This window comes from Lonchura striata, chromosome 12 (assembly GCF_046129695.1).
Source record: "Lonchura striata isolate bLonStr1 chromosome 12, bLonStr1.mat, whole genome shotgun sequence".
NCBI lineage: Eukaryota > Metazoa > Chordata > Aves > Passeriformes > Estrildidae > Lonchura > Lonchura striata.
Genome location: NC_134614.1, coordinates 9467201 through 9478342, shown reverse-complemented (window position 1 = coordinate 9478342; position 11142 = coordinate 9467201). Strand labels below are relative to the sequence as shown.

The 11142-nt window shown below is 42.2% G+C and overlaps 1 protein-coding gene across 1 annotated transcript in view; it reads left to right on the top strand.

Annotated features, from left to right (window-relative positions):
* Positions 1–11142, top strand: part of STAB1 (stabilin 1) — a 52229-nt gene continuing 41087 nt past the window's right edge. Inside the window, exons 1-6 of the mRNA XM_077786091.1 lie at positions 1–50; positions 1105–1251; positions 6661–6797; positions 8232–8347; positions 9437–9522; positions 10585–10654. Of these exons, the coding sequence (XP_077642217.1) occupies positions 1177–1251; positions 6661–6797; positions 8232–8347; positions 9437–9522; positions 10585–10654 (484 nt within the window). The 5' untranslated portion in view covers positions 1–50; positions 1105–1176. The remainder of the gene's footprint in view (positions 51–1104; positions 1252–6660; positions 6798–8231; positions 8348–9436; positions 9523–10584; positions 10655–11142) is intronic.

Genomic DNA, 11142 nt, shown 5'->3' with positions numbered 1-11142 from the left:
GCTTTTCCCTGTAGCATGAAGGCAGAAGTAAAGCACAGCTAACGGCACCAGTAAGTACAGTGGTTCCTACATGCCTCATATGTTACAGCATGTGTGTCTTGGTGGGGATGCAGGGGCAAAAATTATTAATGCTCTCATTATTTATGTAAGTACAAGAATGGATCCATGGTTTCATTTAGGCACCTCCATGTGCTATTAATGGCTTGAAAATATGAAGGTGCCTCATTGCTTAGTGAGATTTGCTGCTAACAAAAGCAATCCTTAGACTGCTCAGATTAGTGGGCTCTCTTAGCAGACAAAGAACACAGAAAATCTGTCAATAATCAATTTTTTATAAAATTCAAAAGGAGAATATAAATTGCAGACTGTACCTCAGGTTAGTGTGTATTTTTTTTAATCCTGTTTTGGGACTTTCCTGTTCTGAGTGCTATGGAAGTGCTCCTTGGATTCATCAAGCTGTCAGAAGAGTGTTTGGAAATTATGAAATTTGGAAATTTTGCCATTGCTGCCATAGCATCAGCTTTTCTTGCTGAGAAAGTCAACTATTTAAAATAAAAATATCAAAGCCTGCCCAAAGTGCTTGCTTGCTTGATTGATGCAATGTGCTCCATTCTTGCTCTGAAGCACAGCCTGTCACTTGCATTGCTTTGTTCTTGGAATACTTTGGGATAGGCAGTGCTCAGCTCTCCCTTCGCTTTGAGGTGTTATGGACATATTCACATCAGTGGCAAAAGGAAATTAACTTACTCATCATGAATTTATGGTATTTAAGTTTGCCCATTGGATTTGCCTTCTGTTAAGCATACAGTTAACCTCTTTTTCATTCCAATTAGCTGAAAACTAAGGATTTCCTTCCTTCTGTTTTGAACTGATATGTAAGAGGAAATCCGTAGATGTTCCTGTTTTGAGTAAACCTTTTACTAAGGAGCTCTGCTTGTGCATTTAAAAAAAGAATGGAAAGAAAAAGGCTATGCTGATTCAGAACTAACGCCAGAAGTAGCAGATCCATTTCTGAAGGCTTTGCAGCCAAAAAGCACAGTGCAAAAATGCTCTCTCCCTGTTTACTTTTAACCTCTGGTTTGTCTTGGATCTGATTCTTAGTAGGCGGTGTTATCTTACAGAAATTGCAGCCTCTCTCACCACCCCTTTTGTGTAAAGGGTCCTGCCTGTAAAAGCATGAAAATGCATCCTCCTGGATTGCTGCTTTTCTTCTTAGCAGCATGCTTCACTCCCACAGCTGACAGTCAGAAGGTAAGTCTGCGGGTCTTTGTTTAAATGTTCATTGAGCAGTTCTTCATATTTGGATGGTAGCATGTTAGGAAATAGTCCTCTCCACAACTCATTTTTTCATTTACGTTTAGTTAGGTGCAGAATAAAATCAGTAAAAACTGTAGGGCTGTAAGGTATCTTCTGTAGTCCAAACTGAGGAACTAAATATAAGGTTGAAGGGAGCTGCTTGAGTTTTAAATCAGATTAAATTCATGTCTTTGATTGGCATTGAACTTGAAAGAAGCAACATCAGAGAGAAACATTCAGCATATTTGTCTTCTGCTAGTTTTAGTATGTGGGACAGGAACTTTGTATCCATCAGGACAGATCCGTAAGTTTCCCAGGAGAACTTTACTTTGAAATAATTTTTACAGTCTCATCAATTTGTCCCTTTGCAACAGTTTGTTTCAAGTATATTTCCCAAAAGCTCCTCAGTAAGGATTGTTAAACACTTTCCATTTTATTTCAATCTTGTTGATTTTCTTTTGATCCCTTCCTCTCTGTTCTTGTGTTTAGCAGCAGCACCTAGGAGAATGTGTGATAGCTTTGTAGATTTGTTCTCTAGACTCCATGGTGAGGCAGCCCAGTTCCTGTGGGCTGGAATTCACACTAATCCACATTATATCATCTCCTGCCATCCCCTTCCTTGTGTCCTGCTGTTGGGGGAGCGAACTGGCCTGTTAAGCCCAGAGTTATGGGGGACATTTGGAAATTCCTGGGGAAGGGAAACACCCTGACACCAAGACACCCTGTAGGGTTGTCTTGTCTTGAATGACACAGCAGGGCCTTGTGGGGAGTGGACAGACCTGTGAGTCTTAAGGACTTGATTTAGAAAAAGCCAGAGGACTGGAAAGATTCTTCAGTGTCAGACCTTTGGGTGAAAGCTTCTGTATAGAATCTTTTGTGAAAGGGCCATAAATGAATACTAGGAAGGGTTGTGGGATCATTACAGCAACTTGAGCATAAACACAAAGTGTTTTTAGGGGTGGATTTCATCTGTCTGGAGACGTGGGTTCCAGGCAGATGGATTTCAGCGGCATGAGCTTGTGTCTTCAGCTGCTGTAGGTGAAAATATAGGTCTCTATATGGAACCACTCTGTTGGTCTCTGTAATCACTAAGGAGTCTGGCTTGGCATGAAACAGTTACATTATTAGGTAGCAAGTACCCACTTACAGAGAAGTTAAATGTTTAAATCACCTCTGGAGCAGTTTCTGTAATCCAGGAAAAACTCCCTTTTAGAGTTTTTTCCTCAAAAATATCCTCTTTATGGAGAAAGCAAGAAACATTTGCAAGTGTATAATGGGAGATAAGGAAAAAGAAGGATCTAATGAAGCTTTCTCTAGCAGTTTAGAAAACCCATTGGATCTGATTGGAATAAAAGTCCTATGATTCCACAGGAGGTTTTTCTTGACTCGCAGGGGCCATTGAGAGAGAAGAGAGATTGTGGGCTACCTGTTACCTCAGGGCTCAGCTTTAATGGCTCAAACATGACAGTGACTTCGTTAGTCTGATTTGGGTTTTCATACCTCTTCCTATGGGCTGGGGAAGATGCAGCAGAGGTGAGACAAATGGAAGTTTTTCTGCTGAGAGGAGGACAATCGAGGCTGTGCTGGAGGAGGAATGGAGAAAGGTGGGAAATGAGGAGAGTGGTCTCAGCATTCCCATGTTTCCAGTGCTCTGCAGCTGAGATGCTGGGAAACCCAGAGCAACAGTAAATATGTTTTGTGATCTCTGTTCATCCTCATGCTACAAAGTGTCTTCCTTGAACAAGTGTGAAGAGTCTGTGTGTCCAGGAGCTGCTGCTCTGTTCAGCTTAAGTGTTATTGAGAACTACTTGGGGAGGTCCATGACTATAATGACTCAAGCATGTGTCTACAGCTCTGTTTTGTAAAGGACAAATGCACTGGAAACTTTGTGATTCATGAGATAATGGCTATTTCCAGAACTGGCTCCCAGGATTGTTGGAGCTGAACACTGACGTCCAAATATGTTTTTCTTTCTTCCTTGAGATTTTTGCCATGCAGAAGGATTTGTGTTATGGTTTGGGAGGAAAAGATAAAGAGAGAAAATGAGGGGAATGAAACTAGCCCTTACGAAATACTTCCCAGCATATTCTCATGAGGTGGAATACAAGAAACAAGCACTTAAGAAGTGAGGGACATCTGTTCAGAGAGCAGGGAAGGAAGCATTGCAGCATCCAGAAGCTTTTATGTGTCTCAGCTGAGTGCAGAGAGCAGTGGTTGCTCTTGCACAAGCATTTGAGTGCAGGGAGAGAGTGCAGCAAAGCCTGGAAGACAGAGGCACCCTGGCTCTTGACTTCTTTTGGCTACAGCTAGATGCCTTCTACTTTAAAAACTTTTCATTTTGGAGATATTTGAGAGCATCAGTCCTCCTTTCCTGTTCCTCTGTACACAAACTGACCCAGTCCAGGCTCACAACATCACCTGATCAGAACAGTGACTGTCACCAGGCAGCACTGCTGCATCACAGGCACAGATATTCCCTCTTGCTGCTTCCTTTCCAGTGGCTTTGCACTTAGAAACAGCAGTCAAAGATGAGCCCAAGGGAGCAGTGCATCATTGTTTTCCATGAGGCTGTGCCCCAGGAGCCACTTCTGACTCAAACTTCTGTCTGTCTGTCATCCTTTCCAGAATTTGAGTATCCAGACTGTTGCATTTATGTCCCTTGATTCCCTCTTCTGCTTTCCTAAGAAGCAAAAGTCTCCAGAAAACAACTGCTTCATCAGTTCTGTCACTCAAATTAGCAGGGAAATATATTTTTTTAATACTTTTCCACTCAGCTGTTTTCTTCCTCTTTCCTCCTGCCTGTTGCTGCTGACACAAGCATATTTCCTTATAAAAAGGGGAAGGTCTTACTGGAAAGCTGCCTAAAACTTATCAAGTGTCCCAGTATGGTAGGGGGGATTCCACAATAAGTGTCTTGTCTTAGAGGTCTGCAAGTAATTAAACATGCCAACAGGGAGGAATGGCAGACATCCACCTCTCCTACTCTTCATTTCCACTGAGAAATGGAGCCACATTGATGAAGGAAAGAGAAGGGAAATAGAATAATGTATAAATAATGGTGTCTTCCTCCACCACCATGACAGAGAACACATTTAATGGCCCAGCTGTATCTGATGCCTGAAAGTACACATGAAATAAAAGGTTGGAGAATTTTAATTTAGTGGTTTGTGCTCTACTGTTTATTGGTCTTTTTGATACAGATTGAGTGGCTCAGATACTTGGTAGAGGTTTGTGGCATAATTCTAACTCACAGGAAGGAGTCCACATTTGTATTTCTTGCTCAGGCATCTTCCCATTCCTTTTTCTGAGGCTGTGTCTCAGGGAAGGCTAACCCTGGGATTTGGTAGAACCAAAAAGGCAGGAGCTGTCTGTTCTGTGAGACCCATGTGCCTGGCTTCAACTGGCTCCTTTCAAAAGCCCAGCTTTCATCTGGAGTTCTCATTTAAGATCCAGTCAGATGGCTGACCCCACCAATGGCACTGCTGATGTTTAGAGGCAGAGTTCTCTGGAGGCAGCACCTCGTTTGTTCATCTATGTTGTTTGTCTTCTCTGTTTTTCTCCATGAAAAATGGGAAATCTCTCTCTGCCATGTGTGAGTGGAAGCGTAAGGAACAACAAAGCTGATCTCTTTTCTGCTGGATAATATCAGTAAAGCTGGTGCCCACAGGAGAGATGGAGTTGGTGGATCTCAGATTGGTTCTGAGCTCTTCATATTGCAAGGGAGTTCTTGACATAAGAGGTTCCTAGGGACTCTGCTGCCAGGGCAACTGGAGAATGATGTATGGTAGGAAAGCCTCAGAAGCACAACTAGAAGTTAATATCCATGGGAAGGGCAACCACAGGAATAATTTCCTTTATTGGGCATCATTCTTGCATGTATGGCTGCAGAAGGTGGATCCATAAACATGAGAAAAAGCTCAATGACTGTAGTGAGAGGGAAGGAGTTGGGAAATATTCCAGGAACATGTCCCTGTGGACTTGAGATTGAAGGTTATCTCTCAGGAGGTTTTCCTGACAGGATCTGCTGCCTATCACCTGGGAGGGCCTTCCTGAGCTCTTGATAACTGCTGGGAAGCCACAGGCTTCCTCCCTTGTCTTGGGGCAAATGTATGTATTTGGGCTTAAGTTCAGAGGAAGCAAAGCTGAGATTGCTGATGGGAATCCAAAACAAGGAGATCTGGGGACAGGAGGGCTGCTGCATTAACAGCATTGTTCAGGATTGGCTTTGAAATTCCAGATCAAGGCCTCCTCCCAAAATTTGATCTAATGTTTTTATTTTTAGAAAATACAGAGCCTGTAGAGGCACAGTTGAGATGAGCTCTGGTTTTTTTTCCAGTCAATGACCTTTTGGGGCATACACAGCTCATGCCTCCCAGCTTTTCTCTGTCATCAGCAGTGACAAATACTGTCTTTTTTTTTCAAAATTACCAATGAGGTTTCCATGCAATTGCTTGCTTCCAGAAGTTTAGAAATTCAAGGAAATGCTTTTGGAACAAAATCACAAGTTTTAATGACAGACTGGCATATGATGATGATCATCCACTCTTGAGGGTGTACTTTGTCATCTGTGTTTCACTTGAAAAAGCAAGGTTGTGCAGGAGTGCAGGAAAGCCTGTGAGGAAAACCAGACCCTAAAGTCATTCTGGTTGGGTAGAAGGACTTACTGATTTATTCACCAGCCATGTGATATATCCAAGTGTCCTACCTGATCTTCATGCCAATGTTTATGGAGTCCTTCTCACCTGGGGTCAAAGCATGGAGGTGTTCAAAGAGGTGCAGAGCACCTTTCCTTTTTATCCACCTCCCTGTGCCTCCTCACAGACAATTGCCATGAGAAATATTTCTGTGAGCAGCTCCTGGCTCTGGGAAATAGACTGAACTAGCACAGTCAGCTCTGCAGACCCATGGAACAGCAATGAACTGGATTTTATCAGTGACATGGAAAAGATAAATGCTGTGTTGCCTTTTAATTCAGTGTCTTCTGGCAAGGATTATTAATTCAGGGTTTGTCCTCACACACCGCTACCACATGTTTGTAAAAGATCAGCTGAAATTAGAAGTGCAGAGTTGTGGTTATTTTAGAAATGGTTAGAAATTTTGCTGTGGGTCATATGGGAAGGATAAGGTTGCTGTGATCTGCCCAGTTGCTTCTAGCTGAGATCCAGTGGATCTAAGCATGCAGCACCATGGCAGGGGGGTTTAGTTCATGAGACAGTGGGGTACCTCCCAGCAGCTGCACTGGCTACTGCCCTCCCCAGTGATATCTAATAAATGGTGTGACTTGATATTACAAGATTGGCAAGATAAGTGCCTAGGATAGCAAGTTAATCTGAGGCTATTTCTGTTCTGTTTTTTCTTTTTAAGTTAAAATCCATGCGATGCAATGTCAAGACAATGTTCACCTTGAATACAGCATGTACTTCTTGTGCTGCAGTGCCTAAAATGTTTTGTCCAAGAGGCTGGTTAAAGACCACCCAAAAACTAGGGGTGAGGGACTGCAGGTAAGGCCTGTTTCCTAACTGTTATGCTTTTGGTGCAGCCCTTCTGTGCAGGGAGCAGTGTGCTCTCGAGAGAACACACACATGGTTTTGAGCTGTAAAGGTCCATGGAGTTGTTTTCAGATGCGTTTATGGCCCCTATTATTGTTGTTTTTGTCTCCTTGCAGATCCCACAGACTTTTTGCTGGGCAGGTTCTATATACACAGAACAAATTAAATTACAGTAACCTCTTAACTTGCCCTAAATAACCTGAGTTTGTTAATCCTGCTGTAGAAATTTAACAGAGGTCTGTCTAGCAAAAAAAAACCTGTTTCAGACCCAGAATACCTTAGTGGCTTATTAGGAAAAATATAATTATAGTTCCCCTTGTATATCCTCCCAGCTTCCAGCAATAATCCTCTGAACTTTTAACCTTCCTAGTTCACTTTATGACAATTGCTTGTTCATGTGTTCCTTGCTCATACTCTGTTGAGCTTGGCAGGTAGGAAAAGGATGAAGGAAAACTGAATTTACTAGGAGGCTTTTGTAAAATTAAACACTATAGATTATTGTTTGTGTATGTATTCAGCAGTGAATGTTAACTGTTAATAACTGCCCCATTGTCTGCTCTTTCTCTGATTCCCTCAAAGTTCTTTAAAAATAGTGATGGCAGTTTTGCAGTTTATAGCAGTTTTTGCACATACACAGGAGTCAGATGGAAGCCAAAGCAGCAATGCTATTGAGACAATTTCCAAGTTCCTTTTGGGAAGGATGTGGTGCCAAAAATAAAATGAAGTGTAAGAATAATGTGAGTCTGTGCAACTTTTCTGGGTGTTATCTACTCTCGTGGTGGTTGTTGGACAGACCCGAGAATAGTTTTTTACTGTGTACGTGCAGAACAAGAGGCACTGCCACCAAGGACTCACCCTGTGTGTAGAGGGGAGGGATGATGGGTTGAAAAGAAGATGCTTCTTTGAGGGATTTAAGGCATTTGTCCAAGATTTAATACAGAATCTGTTAATAATATGGCTATTAAATCCAAATTAATACCATCTTGATATGGAGTCTTTAGTAAAAGATACAAAGGAATGAGTCCTGGAAGGAGATTTTGTTCTTTCAAACTTATTTTAGATGTGAAGTTGAATGCTGAGTCACCCTGGAAATCCTACCTTTTTTTCCTGTGTTGTTTAACCCTTCAGCACCCAAGGTTTCCATCCTGTCATATTCCCAGTCCATGACAGGTTTCTTCTAACCGATCTTTGAGGCTTAAATCAATGGGCTTCTTCAGAAAAGACATAACTGGAGTGAAGCCTCCTGGGTGTGTGCAAGGAACAGGGGATGAGGGCCCTTTCTTCCCTTCAGAGCTTAGGGCACTGCAGTGTGATTGCCTAGAAACCCTCCAGCAGGCCTGTGCTGGGTTTGTGGTATAATCATAATCTTGGATTATTCTTTTTAAGATACTCTGTCAAGTTAGGAGAAAATGCCCTTTCCATGCCAGGGTGCCATCACATGTGTAAGAAGGAAATTGAGGAGAAAAGGTGCTGTCCAGGATTCTGGGGTACAGAGTGCTATGGTAAGTTTTGGGGTTTTTTACAACAACCTCCAGCTGTTGAACAGGTCAAATGTGTTTTAATAGGAGGCATAAAATATATATTGAGGTGATTAATTTTCATTATTCCTTGAACACTCACAAGTTCTCCATTATCTGTCTGTGAGCATATCTGTCTGTTCAGCACATAATCTCTTGCTCCAGATGAGTTGAATCCCCTTAGAATTAACACATAACATAACCTCCTGTGGTGGAACTTCCTTTTGTCTCTTCTATAAAAATAAACTTTTGGAAAGGGATGTTTTTGTTCCTCTTTGCAAAAGTTTCCAAAGGAAGAGGAAGATCTTTCTGATATCCCTCTTGTCTGCAGTGCGTGTGCCACGTGTGCTGCTCTAAAGTCTGGAGTTAGTCAACTGTTCAGCCACAGAAAATACTTAGCAATTCAAACTCAAGGTGAAAATAACCATCCCAGAACTCCCACTCAGATTTATGCCAAGTAATGAGAATTTGTTTTATCTTGCCTCAAAAATCCAAAAGCAAGACCTACTAAGCTGAACATTTCTCACATGTTTAACTGACAAAATATGGAAAGATCCCCTCCAGCAGTATAGAAAACGGGAGACTGTTTGAGTGCTTGAACCTGTTCTCATATCAGCTTTGAATAAGCAACTAGCTTCATCAGAGAAATCACAGATTTCAGAATTATCAGAAATAGTCCTCAGAATTTGGAGGTACCCCACCCTAAAGATGTGGGAACCCTGTTTTCTGGGCACACTTTCAGCTCTCCATGCAGTCAAGGAGAGCTGAAAATGCTCAGTGTCTGCAAAGCAGGTTCCTGTCTGTTCCTAGTTCCAGAACTGCCCTCACCTCTCAGTGCTGCTGGCAGCAGTGGCCTAACCTCAAAAAATGTTTCAGTGCTTTTGTTGAAATTTAGTTATGGCTTGTTGGGATTTTTCCTTAGACCTTTCACCTCTGGGCCAGTGTTAGGCATGTTGGATAATTTACTGGTGAATTGGCCTTTGTTTTGTACAGCTGGAATACCTGGGGCAGGAGGAGATGGAAAGGTGCTGGTTGTTCAATTTCATCTCATCTGTCCTTTCTCTTACCTGCTAGAGTGTCCAGGTGGCTCTGAAAATCCCTGCAATGGCCATGGGACATGTTTGGATGGTATACAGCAAAATGGGACCTGCATCTGCAAGGTGAGTGCATGATTTACTCTGAGGGTGATGTGCTTTGTCAGAGGGAGTTGTTTGTCTGGTGTCTGTGCAGGTGCTCTGGGTGGAGGCTGTCCTTCTGCCTGGAAGGCCATTTGCAGCTCCTTTCATCCCAGCATCAGTGTCTGTGGTTTTCCTGCAACATTGCTGTTGTCAGCATAAGCACTAAAACACTGTTGGTGATGGCGTGCAGTTGGGTGAAATAAGGAGAGAATTGCATTAATTTAACCCATGATCAGTTGAAATAATTGTGTCTGTTTGTGGCTACAAGAAGCCCTGAGACACTTTGCTACTAATGAGCTATACGCAGGTAGGCAGAGGCTCCCTCTCTCAGGAAAAACAGGAGAGATGAGAAAGAAAATTTAGGACAGATATTTTTTACTTTTTTCTTTACCACTCCAGACTTAGTGCAGCCAAACTATAAACAATTGCATTGCATTGCATTGCATTGCATTGCATTGCATTGCATTGCATTGAATTGAATTGAATTGAATTGAATTGAATTGTGCTTCTAAAATGTATAGGGTAATGAATCAGTGTTAGACTTGAAACTTTCCCTGATGAACTGTATATTTTTACAGCATCCTTAATTAACAGCTCAAATTCTACCTCTTGGACTCATCTTTGAGGAAAATTGATTTTGGATTTAACTCAAAAACACCTGAAATATATGCTGAAGGTCCCTGAGCCCTGTAAAATCAATGTAAAAAATCCTACTGGTATTAATGAATTCCAGATTCCTTTTTCAGAGAGATATCAGGAGCCAGCTGGAATGTTCCTGTCTGTCTTTAATTAGGACATTATTTCCTCAGTGCCCAGCAGAGTTCCTGGCATTTGCATGCCCTCTGTGTGTCAGCTTACACTGAGATCTCCTTTGCCACAGGGGCTGGTTAGTACTGTAGCAATGAAAAGTTCAGTTTTCTTCACTATGTTGCTTCAGATACCACAGAAAATCAAAAATGGGGAGAGATTTTAAACTATAATGATGTGTGAAACAACAGAGTGATATAGGAAAATAATATTTGGCACATTTTGGGGCCCTTCTAGGAGCAATACAGTGGGTATGGCTGCCAGAACTGCCGGGATGAAAATCGTTTTGGCCCAGACTGTCAGTCAGGTAAGAACACATGATTCAAGTGAAACCTCCACAAAAATAACTGAAAACAAGGAAGGAGGAAGAAGAGGTTGAGAGAGGAAGGTGCTGGAGAGGAGGAAAGTGGCAGAGAGCTGGCAGTGTTCAGTAGCAGGTGTCTGGGCATTTTGTCTTTGTGCCCTTCTGCAGTGTTAAGTAAAGGATTTTCAGCTTCTCACTCAAACAGTCAATTTTTCCTACTATAAATCTCTCTCTCTCCCACCCCTTACCCAGGCTATCCCACTTTCCTCTCTCTTTCTAGCCAGGCCATTACCTACATCCCTGAAACAACCCATGCTCATTTCCCAACTGTTTTTCAGACTCCTATAACAGCTCCACTTGTCTCCCAGCTTCTTCCTTGCTGCCCTATATAAAAAAATGATTACACACTGTGCTGCCTCTCATGTATGGCATTTGGGGAAGTGAATTACGGGCAGTGCAGCCTGGCTGTTACAAGAACCCTTTTTGTCTAG